This window comes from Hetaerina americana, unplaced genomic scaffold (assembly GCF_022747635.1).
Source record: "Hetaerina americana unplaced genomic scaffold, ioHetAmer1.1.p SCAF_5, whole genome shotgun sequence".
In the NCBI taxonomy this organism is placed as follows: Eukaryota; Metazoa; Arthropoda; class Insecta; order Odonata; family Calopterygidae; genus Hetaerina; species Hetaerina americana.
In genome coordinates this window covers 28,546,703-28,565,480 of record NW_027287095.1, presented here as the reverse complement: position 1 = coordinate 28,565,480, position 18,778 = coordinate 28,546,703, and the positions used below count along the sequence as shown (strand labels likewise).

The 18,778-nt window shown below is 34.8% G+C and overlaps 1 protein-coding gene across 1 annotated transcript in view; it reads left to right on the top strand.

Annotated features, from left to right (window-relative positions):
* Nucleotides 1-18,778, top strand: part of CadN (neural cadherin) — a 1,574,690-nt gene that overhangs the window by 627,211 nt on the left and 928,701 nt on the right. The window contains exons 10-14 of the mRNA XM_071591874.1: nucleotides 1,168-1,314; nucleotides 3,176-3,367; nucleotides 10,700-10,890; nucleotides 14,469-14,658; nucleotides 15,050-15,232. Of these exons, the coding sequence (XP_071447975.1) occupies nucleotides 1,168-1,314; nucleotides 3,176-3,367; nucleotides 10,700-10,890; nucleotides 14,469-14,658; nucleotides 15,050-15,232 (903 nt within the window). The remainder of the gene's footprint in view (nucleotides 1-1,167; nucleotides 1,315-3,175; nucleotides 3,368-10,699; nucleotides 10,891-14,468; nucleotides 14,659-15,049; nucleotides 15,233-18,778) is intronic.

The following is an 18,778-nucleotide window of genomic DNA, read 5'->3' as shown; positions in this document are numbered from 1 at the left end:
ATCTATAAATATTATTGTGGTGAGGTAATTGAGTGTGTGAAGGAGATTTAGAAAAGGAAATTTGTTATTAATGGAATTTGAAAGGGACTTTTCAGAAAGGGTCAGATGATGAAAGTGCCATTGATGTACATGACCCAGGGTAGGGCTACTTGTGTAGAAATGAGTGCTCAAGTTGACTCTTGAAAGGGCTTGTGTAAAATGGTTGTACCTATTACACTCATGTACTTCATACTCATGATTGCACCGTTCTCTGTAAATGTTTGATTTTTGAAACAGAAGGCGTTGTGTGTCAGGTTAAATTTGACTGGGGTTAAGAGGAAGTTTGTGAAGGGGTAAGCAGTTTAGTATGATGGACCATAAAATTATGGAGTGCACATGCACTAAGGAGCATGATAATAGTGGGGTAAAGGACAAATGTTCCCTAAGGAAATAACAATTTAGTTTTAGAAAAGGAATTGGTGCACATGATGCTATAGTGATAGTGAGGTCACAACAGTATGAAACATGATTTCAACTGAAATTTACTTGTATATTTAGTGAATTTTGAGAAGGCAATTAACCTAGTAAACTAGTTAATGAATATTTTGCAGAAATTGGGAGTAGACTGGCAAGGTAAATGACACATGACTTATGCAGGATGTAGAAGATACTAAGAGGCACTGGGATGGTGAAGACTGTGATAGAATGGAGAATGTTCAATGGTTGAGATAGATCAAGGAAAAGAACAGACATTTGGATGGAGTTATGAGTGGATAGAATGTATTCAGACCTAAAAATAAGTCATTGCAATATGCAGCTTGGATTTTTAGAGTATTTAATGTCATGCTAGGCAGGCAGACATTCTTTAGCTTATTAGTGTAGCAGTTTGTAGTGATTGGGGCCATCAAAAACCTACTCTAACCCAGTAGGCTACAGCATAATATTTACATAATGCATCTACTTATTGAGCCTAATTAGAGAACATTGCAGAGTACAGTATTTAAACTGTACACTTTGGTAAACTTATTAGTGATGCTTCTTCAGATTTTCACGAAGCTCTTGTTCATAGTTTAAAGAATTGAATCTCTTATCAAATTTATTGAGGTTAAATGGGTGTCTACTTAAAGTACTTTCATCCTGAATAAATGCTCAGTTTTGTAGTTTCAAATTGATTATTTTCCTTTTCAGGTGTTTGATCGTGAAGGAGATGATGGAAAGTTTGTGTCAGTAACAGTAAAAGCTACAGATCAGGGAGAACCATCTCTAGAGGGAGTATGTTCATTTACAGTGGAAATTACTGATGTCAATGACAACCCTCCTCTATTTGACAGACAGGTAAGTATGATCACATCATTTCTTAAAAAAATGATGAAAGATTAATTTTTCATAAAAATATATAGACCCATATCATAAATATAGCTCCACTTTCATTATAAAATTATTCTTTTTTCTGTAAAATGAGTGACCTTTATGCAAGCCTACCAATTATGAACTTGTATAAGCTGGTTGATCAATTTTCAGAGTTTAACTTTTAGGTGACCAATAGTATCAGTTCATTAGTTTATGGAGAATATTGCACAAACAGCAGTGCTAACTTGGGTGGTAGAGTTATTTTTATATAGCAAGTGAATTTCCCTGATTATCCTTTAACCTATAAGCCTGTCAAGATTTCATGTTTTTAGGTAATTATTATCAGTGAGTTCAAAGAAACTGCAGTATATACTGCAGCAGTAACTTTTGATGGAGTCATCTATTAATATGCGTTACAATGTCACAATTTTTAAAGTGTAAAAATCATTTGCCTGGACCAATATTTGAACCTGGATCCCTCCCTCTATGTATAACCAAAAGCTTTAGCAAGTTAAGCTATCAAGCTGTCCTTTTATAACTCAAAACTTTGTTTGTAAGGCACCTTGGTGTCTTAACTGGCTGAAGCACTCAGTCATACATAGAGGGATCTGGGTACAAATCCCAGTCAAGGGAATGATTATTACACTTTTTGAAAATTTTTATATTACCAGTGAGATTAAGATCAACCACATGTATTGTAAAAATATATTTAAAACACCCAAAATATATGTATGTATCACACCAAAATCATTTAGAAATCCTTGTTCAAATATGAGTCATATGCAGTCAGTAATCCATTTGCATAGGATGAACATAAAGCATCGAGAATTGAATTCAATCGTTAGATTCGTCATTCAAAAATTTTGTTGCAAAATTTTTTTGTTGAATATCAAAAGCCCATTCTTTCATTATATTGTTAATTGGAATTAATGATATTGCTTCTTAGAATAATTAAATATTAAATTGCATTTATTTATGGCTTTTTTGATGCATTGAAATCTACATAGAATAAGGCATATCAAAATTCAAAAGTATATGCACATTGCTGAGAGTGAAAATGGAAATATAATTTTTAGAGGATTCCCTTTTACTTAGAAAATTATTTTAATTGAGACAATAAATTTGTTCTATTATTTTTCAACCTCTAATTTATGAATGGAATGAATAGTGATATTGTGGTGAGTTAATCGATTAAATGCATTTGACTGCAGTATTTTAGGCAATTATCTAGGCATAAATTTGTCACTGAACTTATCATTCCCCTACTCTGAGCATTTATCTCTTTAATAAAATTCTGGTTAAAGCCTATATGCTCTAATCTTTGAGTTTTATGCATAAAACCATGAAATACATATGCAAGCTCTTTAATGACCCAGGGAAATATTTGATGACTCAAAAATTAATATCTATTTGACTGGTAGCTTTTTGATATGTTTGGCATGATGCTCGAGAAGTTCATATGAGAGATATATGAAATGGTTGTAACCCAACCCCAGTTATGGTGTGCCTTAGTTTATATTCAAAAGTAATGGAATCAAGAAAATTTTGACATACATGTAATGGAAGGTTTGCTCATTAGTTAATTTGTTTGTAGGAACATAGGTGAAAAATGATCGTTTCCCTCATTTCTTGAAATTGTATTTATATATTGCATTTTTTCCTTATCAATAATATGTTTATGGCTTCAGGATATCATTTTTTTGACCTGGAATGGAAAGGAATTTGGATTTTTAGTGTCTACTTTTAAGTATTGGAGTTTTCTAGAAAAATAGATTCTTATTCATAAACTGAGTGAGTTGCATTTTAAATGTGTTAATCATTTTTGTAATGTTTTTATCATGCATAGAAATACGTTGAGAACGTGAAACAAGATGCCAGTATAGGGACAAACATTCTCCGTGTCTCAGCTTCTGATGAGGATGCAGATAATAATGGTGCTATTGTATACAGCTTAAGCGCTCCGTATAATCCATCGGACCTAGACTATTTTGAAATCCAACCAGAATCAGGGTGGATAGTTTTGAAGAAGCCTTTAGACGTAAGTACTAAATTTTCCATTTGCCTTGCTTAGTCATATAGTTTACAAGATATTTCAATGTGAACATGGTTTTCATACTTGCATAAGTGGTATTTATTTTTGATACAGAAATTATGAAATTAAGGATACATAATAATGTCATATGCTTTTCAGTTGCTAATTACTCTGCACATAAATGTTTTAATGTCTTTTTTCAAGGAATTTATATTCAGGAGTTGCTAGCTTTTAGCTTTTATTTTCATATACCTATTTATGGAAGCTCAAACACCCTTCAAAAAGACTGGAAGTAGTCGACTAAGTGATATTGCTTCGATCACTGTTTTATGAGGCTATTTATTTTAAGGGGAATTACTAACCTTGGCTATTCATGAAAGTTTTTCTTTCCATGCTTCCTCTCTTAATATTTCTTATGAAATGATAGACCTTTCATTTTCTTTGGAAGAACTGGTTGTGCTTATACATTTGATTAAATTTGCTTGTTGTTTTAAAATCATGAATATCAAGATTCCATGCAGGATTTCTGCTAAGGTTCATTGTCCATCCATTAGAAATAAATAGATAAAGAAATATCTCGGATTTTGAATTTCATTAATAATTTTTTTAATGTTCACATCTCAGATAAATGTTATTACATTGATATTCAATGGTCATTCCTTTTCTAATACATACCCTCCACTTCATCAGATGCGTTTTTTTTACGAATGGTTGGTTTTATAGAGTTTGCATGTTTTGTGCAAACCGGCTCTTCCTCACAAAATGCACACCCACCAGTTGTGACTCTAAAAGTTATTTTCAAAAGTTACATTTTTCCTTGTAATATAATCCTTTTTTATCATGTGCGCTTGTTTCTATTCCCTTTAACCTCTGGTAAAAGTTGACGTTCTTGCATTGGCTTTTCCAAAACTTAAGTTCAACTGCATTGGTAGTGGTACCGTATGACTAAATGCAGTGATTGATTCTGGGGATACAATCTGGTAATTCTTTTTGATTGTCTGGTTGTGTGTGCCTGTGTGAGTGTGTCAGTTGTGTGTTTGTTTTATTTCTGTACACATAAAAGTTTTCAGTTTCAAGCACTATTATATTACTTTATTAGATATGTTTGTAGTGTTTTTATTTTAAGAAATAAAATGTGGTACCAATGCTTTGCTAAATTATATTATTACACCAGCAATGACTTCAACATAAAAAGCTTATTTGATTGGATTTATGCATCCATATTTTCTAATTATTTTTCATTAATTGAAAAAATTCCTGCGTGATAAGGTAAAAAATTCAATGTCTAAGAACGTTTATGTGTACACTGAATGCATTGATGGTAAACCACATTAACATTTGAAGTGTATATGAGGATGTATGTTGGTTGGGAGAGAAAGCAGGTATTCTTGGAAGATATGTATATATTGGAACGTATGTACCATCTTGGTTTGATAGTCATGTGTACATAATTATTAAATACATACAGACTAAAAGAATATCTTGTGCTTCTTGCATTTATATTGGTTATGTTGAATCACACGTTTCTTTATTTTGCAAAAGGTGTATTTTTCCATTTTCACAGTCAATTATCTTGAATATTATTTGTTTCTACGGCACTTACCTTATGTACTTTTGCCCAGTACATATACTTCACTGTTGACTTCTTCCTAGTTATTTTTATAAAAAATAATAATTTATAGCCTCTACATATTGTATATAACATTTACATGTATATACTTTGACATCCAATCAGTTCCATTTTGTCATTAACACAAAACCCACTTTGTCTTTTGGCGGTTTTGAGTGTACTCTGAAGTATATGTTTTTTTAGTGATGGAGCATTTTGCTTGCGAGAAGAGGAGGTTTTGAAACCAAATGCCTTTTTTTTCTCATCGAGTTTTTGCAGTCCTTGGTGAGCAACGGTGGTGGCGTGGGGCTTGGGGGCCCACGTTGTTTTTGGCCCCTCCCTGGCTGCTAAGGTTTTGATGCTAACCTCCTCCCTTTTTTCCAACTTTTTTGGGGCCGAAAATGACTTTTGCAGGCCCTTTTTTACGAAGGCACCTGCTAGGCCCCACCTGGCTAACACTTTTTTGAAAGCTGTTTTTTGACTGGTTGAAACTGTTTTTTCCCCCAAATAACCCCTAATGTCCCCTGACCCCTCATCCCCCCTCCCATTTTGCCCATTACCACCCACAAGAAATTTCTAATCAACTTTTTAAATCAATAATAGCTAAGGGTCTGGAGAGTATGTATAAAAGAGAGAAACTTTTTTCTTTTTCCATGTTTTGCCACTTCCCATTTTTTCCAACCAATTGGCCCAATCCCATTCGTGAGTCCCATCTTATAATATGAGGTAAATTTGCCCAATATATTATTGGTGGTTTTATTCACTTATGAGGTAGTGGAGTGATTTTTTATAATCCATTTTGTCAATTTCTACTTTCAATGTAAATAAAGGGGAGAGAGAATTTTTAAAGGATGCAGATATATGCAACTTCTTTGAGATTTTTTACGCTTTGGAAGGAGAGTACAGAAACATTTTTCTAATGTTCTGTCTGTTTATTTGTGGAAGCTGACAGGGAATGCTTTTGCTGTCTGTAATTTTAAAGAAATACTTTTATCATTTATATCCATAAGTCCAATTTCCTCTTTACTTACCTGTTGTCCTGTTTGTGTACAAACGCAACCATTTAGATGGACTAATTTCTAGCTTCTGGAGCAGTGAGTGATCATTTGGGAGAAACATTTGTGCAAGATTTTTAATTATCCTGCAGGGTGGCTTTCTGTGAATTTAGAAAAAAAGTGCTGAAGGGGAGGCAAGTTTTTTTGTGAGTGCACATCAGCAGTGTTTTTTTTTGTGTGCAATCAGCTATAAACATCATAATAAAAAAAACACCTTCCAACTTTTTACAGGAAGATTTTAAAATAAATATATGCATAAATGGAGTCACAATAGCGAAAGCTGAAATAATGTGATGACCTGCGCAGTTTGATACTTTTGAGGGCCTGCAATGGCTTTTAAAACAGCAAGTACTTTGTTGAATGGCTCTCGTCTCAATTCTTTTTTGAAACTGAGAAATGGGCCATAAATTGTTGAGGCATGGGGATTTTTATGCCTCCAAAAGTCCCATTAACCCCTCTTTTCGGTGGCAATAAGTATCAGGAAGAAGGAAATACATATTGATAGCCAAGAGACCCTTGTATTTGACTCTTCAAACCATTAGTTTTTCATCCTGTTCAAAAGAAAGAAAAATCATTGCCCTAACCCAAAAAATACCTACACTCCCAATACATCCCTCTCAAAACCTTAATTCAATGACACACTTTTGTTTTTCTGAAGAAGACATTTCTTTTCTCCAAGTTTTTCCAAGTCAACTGGCCTTGGAGTTCTAATTACCTCCCTCAAATAATCCTTATCCTGACATTTCCTCTGCTCAACATTCACTTTATGATTTCAAACCCCACCTATCCATTTTATTGATGTTTTCCTTTGTTTTCCTTGATTTTTTGTGAATTTGCATCATGTTACTAATTTTGATGGCATGGGATATTGCATGCATATAATTTCTCTTCTTATTTACTTTTATTTGATTGCACTCTTTCTGTTCTTCGGAATTGAACCACAACAAAGGGATGTTTTCCAGTAAGTAGGTGATTGTATTTTCTAAATATTGATCAATATTGAATATGATTAATTATGAATCAATATTGAACAGTAGTATAATAGTTATAGAAATAGTTCATACAATGTGGCACTTGAAAATTGATTGCATTTTATTTTAAAGAAATACTCACAATATAACAAAAGTGATTCAAATTGTCCAGTTAGTTTAGCTAACTAATGGAAATTCAATGATTGTGAAATAAACTGCCAAAAGCTTTTTAATTTTACATCTCTCCTAACACACCCCAGAAAGAGAGATTGCTGTAAGTTTTTTGTGTGAAGGGTGTGTAACTTTGACTTTTTGTCTTACCCTATGTGTTTATTTCTGTGTTATTTTTCATGTCATTTTTATGTTGTTGCTTTAGAAAAAAACCCTAGTGTTGAAATGTAGATAAATTAATGTGAGGCATGAGGGGCCTTAGAGAGAGGAAGGGAAATCTTTTAGGATTGGAATATGCCAATCAAGGCCTAAAGAATTTTAGAGAAGATTCATGCTTGTCACACCAAGAATGATTATTTCTAACAATTCTTCAAACTCATTTTAATATCTTATATCATTGTCACAATTTTTTCTATGGCCTTGTGGTTTTCTAACATTTAATGCAATTTGTGTACTACGCAGTTTGTTGAATCTCTGCTATGATTATTTCAGCAGTGTTTATTTATAAAATAAAATTGTAGATGATAGGTTCCAATCCTCAAATAACCTTACATTCGCACATTTTCACTCCAGAGATGGACACCTAATCCATGGTTTTGCACACATCTAATCTTAACTAGGGCTTTTTCTCACTTAAGTAGCGAAGGAAATGATATTCAAAATAAGCATGAGGGTGATCGGGCAATCAATTTTCACTGTTTTATCAAATAATATAATAAATACCCTGCAGAGTTAATTAAATTAACTTTTCAACTGAAATAATAGTTATTGTGTTTATTCATGAAATGATGACTGTGGAAAAGACATCAATATTTACATGATGTTTGTATCTGTGAACAACTTATTTTATGCATTTGCTTGTTTCACTTGCTTTCGAGGTATAAAATTGCACCATGCTGGGTGTTGGATAGTTTAACAATATACACAATGGGAATAATGAATTCCAATAATAGGAATATTCTATGCACTTCTGCATTACCCATCTATATCTCCTAAAAGCAGATACTTAAGCATCTACTCCATTAGACATGTTTCTTGCATTCCCAATCTCTCTCTTTGGCTTGTATCATTCCACATGAAGCTTTGAAATGCTTATAATCAGCCCAAGGCCTCTCAAGTGGCATGATGGAAATTAATAATGATTCATTTACTTTCAATGGAAAATAAATTCATGATATTGTCAAAAATGTACAGTAGTGTTAAGTTTTCAAGTTTTCCATTGCAAGAGGCCTTCTATCAGGAGCTGAAAGATTAGGAAATGATAGCTTGAAGATTATTATTAAAATTAAGTATGTTTGTTTGTTTTTATTTATTTTTTGTTGATTTGTACATATGTTTTGGGATTGCTTGAGTTAGATTTCATCATTAGCTGGAGCTAACTATTTTCAAAGTAAGGCAGAACTAAAATAACAGTTTGGTTGTCTATGTTGAGTTTAAAATAAATTGAAAACAATCTAAGATTGTTTCAGTCTGATTTTGTTTTAGCCTTTGTTCATAAATGTTAAGCCTTTATCTGGATTTAAAAAAAATGAATTAATAAGTTTATAAATTTTCATGTGAATTTTGTTTTTCTCATAGAATAATGTCCATTATTATTTGTTTTTATTTTCCTGATCAACGCCCAATTCAGGATTTCTCCTGCCTTATTTTGAAAGTGCTCTATGCCATAAATTACCTCAGTTGCTTTTGTTTTTGTACATAAGTGCCTAACCCATAACCTCATCACTCTCACCTATTCCATACCCGGTGACAACCAAAGATATCTCATGTTGACGCATTTTTTTCCCATTTCCTTTCCCCTTTTTATGAACCCACCCAATCTTCCATCCAAAACCTCAACCCAATGGACCGTGCTCTAAATCCAAACCCCCTTGTTGCCCCAATGATCGACCATCTGACCATCGGGCGATGCCACCAATTCAAAATGCGCTTCGCAAACTTGCTACATCTCCCTGCTTCGCCGCCGAGCGGCGTCATCGCCATCCGACGATTGGGGGGCGAACTGTATCCTTGGCTAACGCATGCCCAGCGCGAGCGCTACCGGCTGCGGGTACGTGCCTCCGACAAGGGGGAGGGAACACCATCCTTCGCAGACGTGGATGTGGAACTGGACGTGGTAGACAGGAACAATAAGCCACCAGTGTGGGACACATATGCTGGAGGGGAGCGGGGACCTGATGGCCCCATCGTTCGTGTTCCAGAGAACGTGACGGTCGGTACAGTTGTGACCTCCATAAAGGCAAGGTTTGTATGGCCTCAATCGGCCCTTAAGGCCTCATCAGGTGATTAAAAATTTCCCATCTCTCCCCTTCCAGGCATACCTTTAGTAACACATTCTGATGCTTACAGAAAACAAAGATAAAACAGCCACCTATGACCTCTCTCTCTCTCTCTATTTGGATTGCTAATATAAAAGTAAAACAGTTTACAACGGTTGGTATACCCCGTGAGGCACATGGGATGAGTTGGTGAACTCAGTGTTCCCATGTTGTAGAATATCTGTTTTCCCTCGCTTTTCAACTAATCCTGTAATTTTTTCCCACAAAGGTGCCCCCTAGTGTAGGCTAGAGTAAGAGCCAGAACCAGCACAGCAGTGTTATCTCTTCGCTATTTAGTAATAATTAGTTTTAAAATATAATATAAGGCCAGAAGTATTGTGGATATAGCTGTAATTTCCTTTCCAAATGGAGTTATGGCAGGAATACTGAAGAGTCAGTGGATCTAAACAAGCACATTACCTGGAGGAATAATTTTCTATTCCCTGCACACAAGTGAGACATGCACGGTTGTGTGTTTGCATTTGTTTGCCTAATATTTGAGTGACCCAACATTTTGCTGTGTTCCTGCTAGGGAATCCTAAGTCCTTTACATTCAGCTGCTTCAGAAACGTGGAGGCAGAATGTTGGAATGTGAAAACATCACCTCATTTTCTTCATCACTAATGAAATGCCTTTATTTTCAGCTTAATTATAGTTGTACTAACAACAGCTAACAATAATGCTTTCTCTTTTACCACTGGATGAAACATAATAATGGAAATCCTTAAGGAACAAATCATTCTACAATGCCCTGGACATTGCATCCATGGCACTAAAGCACTTCATTTGATGATTCATGTATTCTGGAGTCCTTCGTCAACAATTTTGAGTGAACTTCAAGTGTGATTCCAACCAGGCATCAATTTTTTTATGAAAAGATATACCCCATTTTTCATAAAAATGAAGTGCTGTGCCATCACTATAACCCTTTTTGAAGTGATTTTAATATGTATTGCGTTTTTTTAACCTTGTGTGAAAACTTTCACTATAAGTTAGGGAAAAACTCTTAACCGCTAATGAAAGTACATGTCTGTTAATGAAAAGCCTTCGGAAAAGAAAACAAACTATTTTTATGTCTTGTTTTTTGCTTTTTGGACAAAAACAAATATCATGCAAAAAAAAACACATTACAAATATGATGGTGGACATCATCAACAACAACCATTACAACATGGCCGCTGACTGCACAATGGCGTCATCTACTTCGGCTCTAGCGGGAGACTTACAAGTTGGAGGCGATGGCACAGGATAAGGGCTACCCCCCACTTTCGCGGACCGTCGAGGTTCAAATAGACGTGGTGGATCGGGCTAACAATCCACCTGTCTGGGATCATGTGGTTTACGGCCCCATCTACATTAAAGAAAACTTGCCGGTTGGGGCTAGAGTTGTGTCTGTTAAGGCCAGGTCTGTTTGCTGCAGCAGATATATATATATATATCTATTATATATTTTTATTTTGGTCACTGTCTTATCTCCCTCACTCCTAGTTCCTCACCAATCACATTCCTTGGCTAACCTACCAATATTGCCAATCAGTTTCTATAATCAGCTGCTATCACATTCACTCTGAAAGCTTTGGTGTCTTAAGATGGTGGCTTTGAACTTGATGGGAGCATTTTTCAGTCTGTTTTATCCCATTTTAGTCAAGCTTATATTACTACATTTCATTATGAGTTTTATTAGTATCTTCAGTTTTAATACATTTTAGATTAAACTTTGTCAAACTAGACTTTGTTGTTCTACGTGTTTGTGTTTGAATTTTTTTTTTGTATTTTATGATTTGTCACTAACACCCCTGAGCTGTGATAATTTCACTGTGATTTGTATTCTTTTTAAGAAAATGCTCTCTGAGGCTCTGAAAAGTTTACTGTAAAAGAAGGCATGAATTTTATTTCCAAGTGGTTTATTTTACCTTTTCTATGAGTGATTTTTCAGCTTTTTTTACAATAAAACATCTACTTGCATAATTCTGAAGTTTCTATCCAATAAATAGTTTAAATTAAAAGATGGAATTTTAGATACAAATAAAAGGGATGCTTCTATTTGAATTACTTTTATCCCACAGATAAAATTCTATTTTGAACTTCATATTATTTTCATGCTTTGTTCTACAGTGAGAGGTAATTTAAAGGTATTGGTTTTCCACTGAATAACCTCTAATTGGTTGAATCAATACCTGGTTTCGCACGAATAAACCACCCTTAAGTCCCCTGAAAACCTACCTGTGATTTGATTGTTTTTAATTTTTTATGGTCTTGCACGGCATTGTGGGATTTTTTCCCAGTTATATTTTTAGTGTTTTTGCACGAAGTGACATCCTATATACCCTCACTCATTTCTGCACTCCTGAAAGATTCATGCAGAATTGTCAAGAATAGTCGAAAAATATATATTTTTGAAAAGATATTAGAGATCCACCTTTAACTCTTCCAAAAATTATTTACGTAGTGTAGATGAGTGTGTTTACCTTGTTCTAAATCTGAGTTTAGAAGTGTTTTAAATTTTTCTTAACCTGAATTATAAGTAAATGGTGCTTGCTTTAGTTTCCCATTTCATTGTGCCTATATAATTCTTTACATACTATTTTATATTTATAAATCAGGTTAAGACTTTTTTGTTTCAATCTAGTACACTCCAAGCTCATTAAGCAAATGAAAACGTTTTCTTGTTGGTGGTTACCATGAGACATAACAGAACTTAGCAGTCACTCATAATTGTATCCCATTACAAATGACCAATTCCCTCATTGAATTAATTTGTGGAACTTGAGAGAAAGAAGGCATCTCCATTCCAATTCTTATCCTTGTGCTTGTTTTAAAGTAAAAATTTTGGAAACATTTTATGAGCAAACTTCAATAAATTGATTAACATGAAAGGTAGCAGCTGGTAAATTTGTCAAACTGGTGCTTGGTGAACCCCGCAAAGGCTTAAAAATATCTATATAGCCTGCTAGTTTTCATTTAATAGTTTTTTTCCTTATGTAACGATTTGCTGATTTAAATATGGTGATTTCATTTACATGATAGGGGTTTTATGCTATCACTTCAGAGGTATCAAGAAGAGAGCTTTCTTTTATGGAGGATATTCTTTGCAGATGACTGAATAAATCCTCAAGTGGGTCAAATGCATCAGTGGTTCCTTATTCATTCTTCTTCCATAGCCTAAGATCATTTTTTGCCCAAATTGGAAAATAAATCCTTTTTCCTTGACCCCTCCATGCTTAGGATCATGCAGTTAAATTTTCCCAGTTTCACCTGAGAAGTGGAAAATCTAGGTAAAAGGAATCTGTGACTGATAAATTTGTACTTTTAACCCCATACAAAATTAATTGCAAACTCCTAGATTACTTGTGTAAGGTATTCCTTCCTTACATTATCAACATTTATGATATTAACAACTCCCATTTTTTTGGTGTCAGCTGTGAGCATTAATTACATTGATGGCTCATATACATGACCTGACTGCTGCTAAGTGAGATTCATCATCTTCCAAGCCTATGGTACAGAAACTTGAGAGAAATATTGCGCTGGTTTTAATGAGATAACTTGAGTGATGGGCTATATAATTAAATATAAATGTACTCTTGCTTTATTTCTGAATTTTGTTGACCATTTGTCTCCCTTAAAAAAATGAAAAGCATGCACATTTTTGTGTGTAAGACGGAATTAGTTACTGCTTTTGATGGAATGAAAAACTTAGGTGTGGTGTTTCCAGTTTTGAATTGGCATTAAATTTTTTAATTGGAATGGAGAAATATCTCCATGAATCAGAATCCAAAATTTCAAGCTTAAAATCCACACCAGGTTGAATTAGTTGACGTATTGCCATAAATGTTTTTTGATTTTTGTGAATGAAGAAATATTTTTGATTTTTGTGAATTTTTTGTGGCATGCATTTTTGCTGAGTAGCATTTTGATAGTATACTTAAAATGAGACAAGACATCATGAATGCCAAACGTAAGTCTTAAATTGGCTATTGATAGCTGTTTTACCATTAATAAAAGTAGAGTGAAAAATTTTATTTCAATCTCAATGAAACCAGCTACTTTAATTTGTAAGTGCTGCATGGTTGCATTATAGTGACTGTGTGGTTAAATGTGATATTATATATAATGTCAAAATTTATTCATTGCCTGAATTTCATAGTGTGTAGCTCATAAGCCAAAGGGCCTATAGTTACTGAATTTAGCCTAGCTATTTTTTGAAGCATTTTCAAGTAAATAGGGGCTGATTAGCATGAAAAATTATACTTAATACATAGATGCCTTTAGCCCTACTACTGCTAATAACAATTTAGAAATTTGGGCTTTGGCATATTTGACTTCTACATGCTTTGTGATTAAAATTTAAGATGTATTCTAGATTGTGTTTTTCTATACACTTCAACTTTGTATTAACTCCTTCAAATTGAACAGATTTAATGTTTTAGCTTCACTTGGAATTTTCCTAATTTAAAATTTTAAGTCATATAAAATTCACTAAGAATCTAGAAAATTCTGCAATGATGAAATTAAAAATTCCTAGTACTCTTTAATGAATCTCAATACTTAAAACAATAGTATTTTTGTAAATATTAGATTTTAAGTATTTTGATAGTGGTTATTCCATTGCTATAAACTAATACGATTTATTCTGTTCTTTCCTCTTTCCCTGGGGTTTCCTTTTGGGGCACATCCTTGAACCATTCTTTTTCTCTTCTATTTCTCAAATTCTTGCTTTGCTCTATCATTTTTTTAACCTTTTTTGTAATTAAATGATGCATTTATTATTTTTAACCAATTTCGATTGGTTTCCGCAATTCATAATTTCATTGAAAATTTAATCCAATCAAATAAACTTTCCATTTAATGTACACAATTTTTCCATTGCTATTCTGCTTTCATTTTTCATTGTTTTTCAAACTTTGAATCTTGATTTCTCTTTGAAATCGTTTCCTTTCCTGGGCCCTCTTTTCCATCTTGAAATCATTCCACAAAATACAGTTCTGGCATAGAAGGAAATCCTACAGTTTTTTACCGGCTAATGCCAGGTTCAACGTCACAGACAAATAAATTCAATACATTCTACCTGCAACAACGCTCTGATAATGGCTTCACTTGGGCGGACATAAAGGTTAATCATCCTTTGGATTATGAAAGCATCAAGGAGTACAACCTGACAATTCGAGTTGAGGTAAAGTTCAATTTTGGCCTTTTATATTGTAATTTTTTTAAATAATATATTTATCTGAGAATTGAATTCCTATTATGCTGCCATTGAATTATTCATTGATATGAATTTGCAATTATTTTAAAGATGAAATTGTATCTATGCAACTTAATTTTACTTTTAAATGTATTTGGATAAAAATATTTACATGCATCTTATATTACCTTATTCTTCACATTCCTTAACAGAAAAATAAATAAAAAGTAAAAATTAGCTTTCAAGGTTGTGATTTTTGTATTGGTAGGTGATTGGTTAGCCTTTATTACAGTTGTTGTTTGAGCACAAATTCGTATAATTTCTTTAAGATCAAAATAGCTCGAGTTTAATAAAAAACATCACTATGGTTCAATTTTAGAATAATGGTGCGCAACAACTTGCATCTGAGGCAACAGTGTACATTATGCTGGAGGATGTCAATGATGAAATTCCATTGTTCACGGAACGGGAGCAAGAAACAGTTCTAGAGGGAGAACCAATTGGCACAAAAGTCACTCAAGTCAATGCAATTGATAAGGATGGAACATTCCCCAATAATCAGGTAAGATTATGATAAACTTACCATATGCAATAGCAATAGCAGGTGATTCTCACTGAAAAATATTTAAAGTGGATCAAAATTCATAATATTGATTGTTTTGAAATTAAAATTATATTGTAAATGTATTGAAAATTTAAACCCTGATTTTGAATAATTTTCATTTGATTTTTTTTAAATTAACATTCTAAAAGTTATGTAATTTCCAAGGGCATAAAAAGGTCTTGAGATTCCCTTACTTTCTAGAATTTCAGGTCATAAAATATTCAAACCTATGTATGCTGCTAAGACATCAGCAATTGATGAGAATTCATATCCTTGCTTTTTGGGCTTCTCAGAAATTTTTATACTTCTCTCCTGGATATCTCTTGTATCAATTTTCAACTTGCCTCTGGATTCCTAATACATTGTATTTGGAATACATGAAATCTGAAATGAAAGTAATTTTCATTCAGTTATTGAAAATGCAAGTGAAAAAATAGATATTTTTATTATATCCCAGAAGTACATTTCTACCATTTTCAGTATTTGTTTACTTAAATTGGTCATACTGTTTCACAAGGTTATGTGACCCGTTGTCACAAAGCACTGCTGCCTGCGATTTCAGTCATGCCTGGGTGCTAGATAATATGACTCCTTGTCATCTTCAAAGTACTGTTATTGAAGTCCCTTCTGATGCATGCAAGTGAGAATTTTCATGCAAGAAAACTACCCCTGAGTTCAAAATGCCATGATATCTGATTAATACCTTAATGAGAAAATCTAGATCATATAGTATTGAGAGTAGGGACTTTTTTTTAGATACTTTGATGACTGCAGTCTCACCAAAAATTAACACTTTCTGAAGTATTCTGTATCTCTGGATTTTGCTCTTTACTCAATCAATATAGTTACTAAGTTCCAAGATGCTTAGGAACAATAAAAATACATTTGAACTATGGGAATCTTCTCTCTCTCCCCTATCATGCCTAGTACATTGTCCTATCAACCCAAAGGGTTTGAGAATGTTGTTTCAGAAAATGCACAAGATGTTAGAAAAGTTGATACAGGGTATTTTGGGTTAGCAGTGAAATGCTGAAGACAATGATTGTGGGGAGGAAGGACATGGAAATGAAGGGAAGTGTAAAAATTAGGAACTGAAGAGAGGTTTATCGTACAGGTATTTTAGTTTTGATTTAAGGTTGTTCTCTTAGGTGAGTTTTAGAAATGTAGTGGTGGTTAGCCCATCCAAAGCCTATCTTCAAAGGTAGCCAGCCAAATAATCTAAAGAATACCCAGCAATGTATAATTGTTCTTCACTTCTTTTCTGGTCACGGGGTAATTGTGAATATTTAGACTTGTGGAATGTATCTCTCGGAAGAATTGAGAGCCACTGGGAAATTGCGCATATTACTGAATATTGTTAAAGGAAGCAGCCTAGGAGAGGATTCAAAATGTTAGAATTTTTTTAAAAATGCTATGGGATTGAGGTTGAGGCCCAAGGGATATTTTTTAATTAGTCCTTACATATAATTTCACTCTAAGGTTGGCATCGATGTCTCGAGGTATTCTGGCACTGTCAAAATTACGAGTTCACGAGCGGCCGTGCAGAAATATGCGGCGGATGGGTTTTATAAGGGTTCCTTCATTTTCCTTGCCGTCTTTAATGCACTTCCATTCCTCCCAAGGGAAATGCACCACTCGCATGCTCACTCTTTGTGCGCTGAAGATCCGGAATTAGCCGTCGGGATACTCTCTTCTCGCTTTCGCTCTGAAACTTCTCCCTTTAAAAAGGGACGTTTGCCTGAACTTGCACGTCGCTGGAGTGCTCCTTCTCTGCCTCTTGCCCTGCTTCCCTCTCGTGCTTGTATCCCTGGCGAGAGGGTTGGCGGGGGTGGGGAAGGGGGTGGTGGTAGTGGGATGGAAGGGGAGAAAGGAGCGAGAGAGATAGCCCTTTAAGGGTTGTGCGGATGGGGGTGAGTGGAAGGGAGGGGAGAAAGGGCGCGGGAGGCCGGTCTTGTGACGGCGACGGTCCCTGGAAAGACTCGCCTAGAGAAATGTAAGAGTGCTTGCATTGCTCTCCAGGGAGGCCCCCGCTCACGAGGAGCGGGACCGGTGGGCCTTTGATTGAGGGTGCAATTTAGAGAAAGAGGCGCGTTCTACCTTTAAGTTTTACCTTAAGGCTACGTCTGTTCGCCCTCACGTCTTCATCGAATCTGGGTTTTGATGATACTGCACACGTGTCGTTGCTGGAGGCGAGAAAGTTTAAAGCACGTCGGTATTTTAATGTAATTTGTTCCTTCGTGAAATTAAACAAATGGGAACTCCAAGGATCCTGTAAAAATGGTTAATACGCAAGGGGTAGATTCAAATGTAATCCTCAGTCATACACGACATAATACAATGAGTTAATATTTCGGAACTCGATGGTACATGATTGTTCATTTTGAATAGATTGTTTTTAATCTATAGAGATTTTCTAAGAAAAGAATTATTAACACTTCCCGTAATGAATGTTGTACTTCGTTTAATTGAAAGAAGTAAGGTGGACGTTGTATGGTTATTTGTTATCGTTGTATTATGATTATTGCCGGACGAGATTTATTTACTTGGACTCTGTAGCTTTTCAATGTGTCTGATGGAAAATGGATGTCACATTTTAGTAATTTTTTGCCCTCTGCTGTTATCCATGCAAGTGCATCATTTTACCAATCTTATATTCACCTCTTTATGTCATTTGAACGTTTGCACAGTTTTGACGTTTTGAATGTGCGTACTGAATGAGTGTAATTCATTTTTCGCTGTTGTGATTACGGAAGAAAGATAATGAACGAAGAATAACTCATCGTAATCGCATCTTTCACGAACTGCGTGTGTCAAAATATAGTTCACCCAATCTCTTTTTGACCACAGAAGAATTTCAACGCAGTTTTAATTAAAAGCCCTTGTTAATTCTGAAATGGCCAAAACACATTTGGAAGTGCCAATATCAGGGGAAAGAGAAATTATTTTTGCTTATCGTTTTTGGGAATATGTTAGTTTGCATTTATCAAGGGCATTGATTGCGGATGAAACTCCGGACATTTTTCGAACGATTCCCAGGATCAAATGCGCTCCCAACTTCGGGAAACGTTAAAAGAGATATGCATCGCTTTAAAATCATAACTCAATTTCCAGACCATCAATTAATTCTTTCGACATTGCAGCCGATCTGCCCTTCGATTCAAACGTAAAAATTCGAGCATGCCCTCGTATTACTTTGTTCTATTGTCACTTGATGTGAGTTGGCATTGCTGCTCTCGAGTCCTATTTCATCGTTTTTGGCCGAAGGGCTAAGCAGATACGGCGGCGAACGCTTTATGCCTCGCCTCCCTCCCCGCACTTCCTTTTTGGTCCCACAGTTCACGTAATAATTCTGTCAGCAACCGGAATTATGGATCCTCTTGCGTGCGATTTAATTCACGGGGCAAGTTAGGGTGTGGGATAGGTGGGAACGGGGAGTTAAAGCGTAGAGAGCAAGACTATCTATGGCTGTTAGCTCGCGGTGCGATTCGGGGACATCGAAGCATT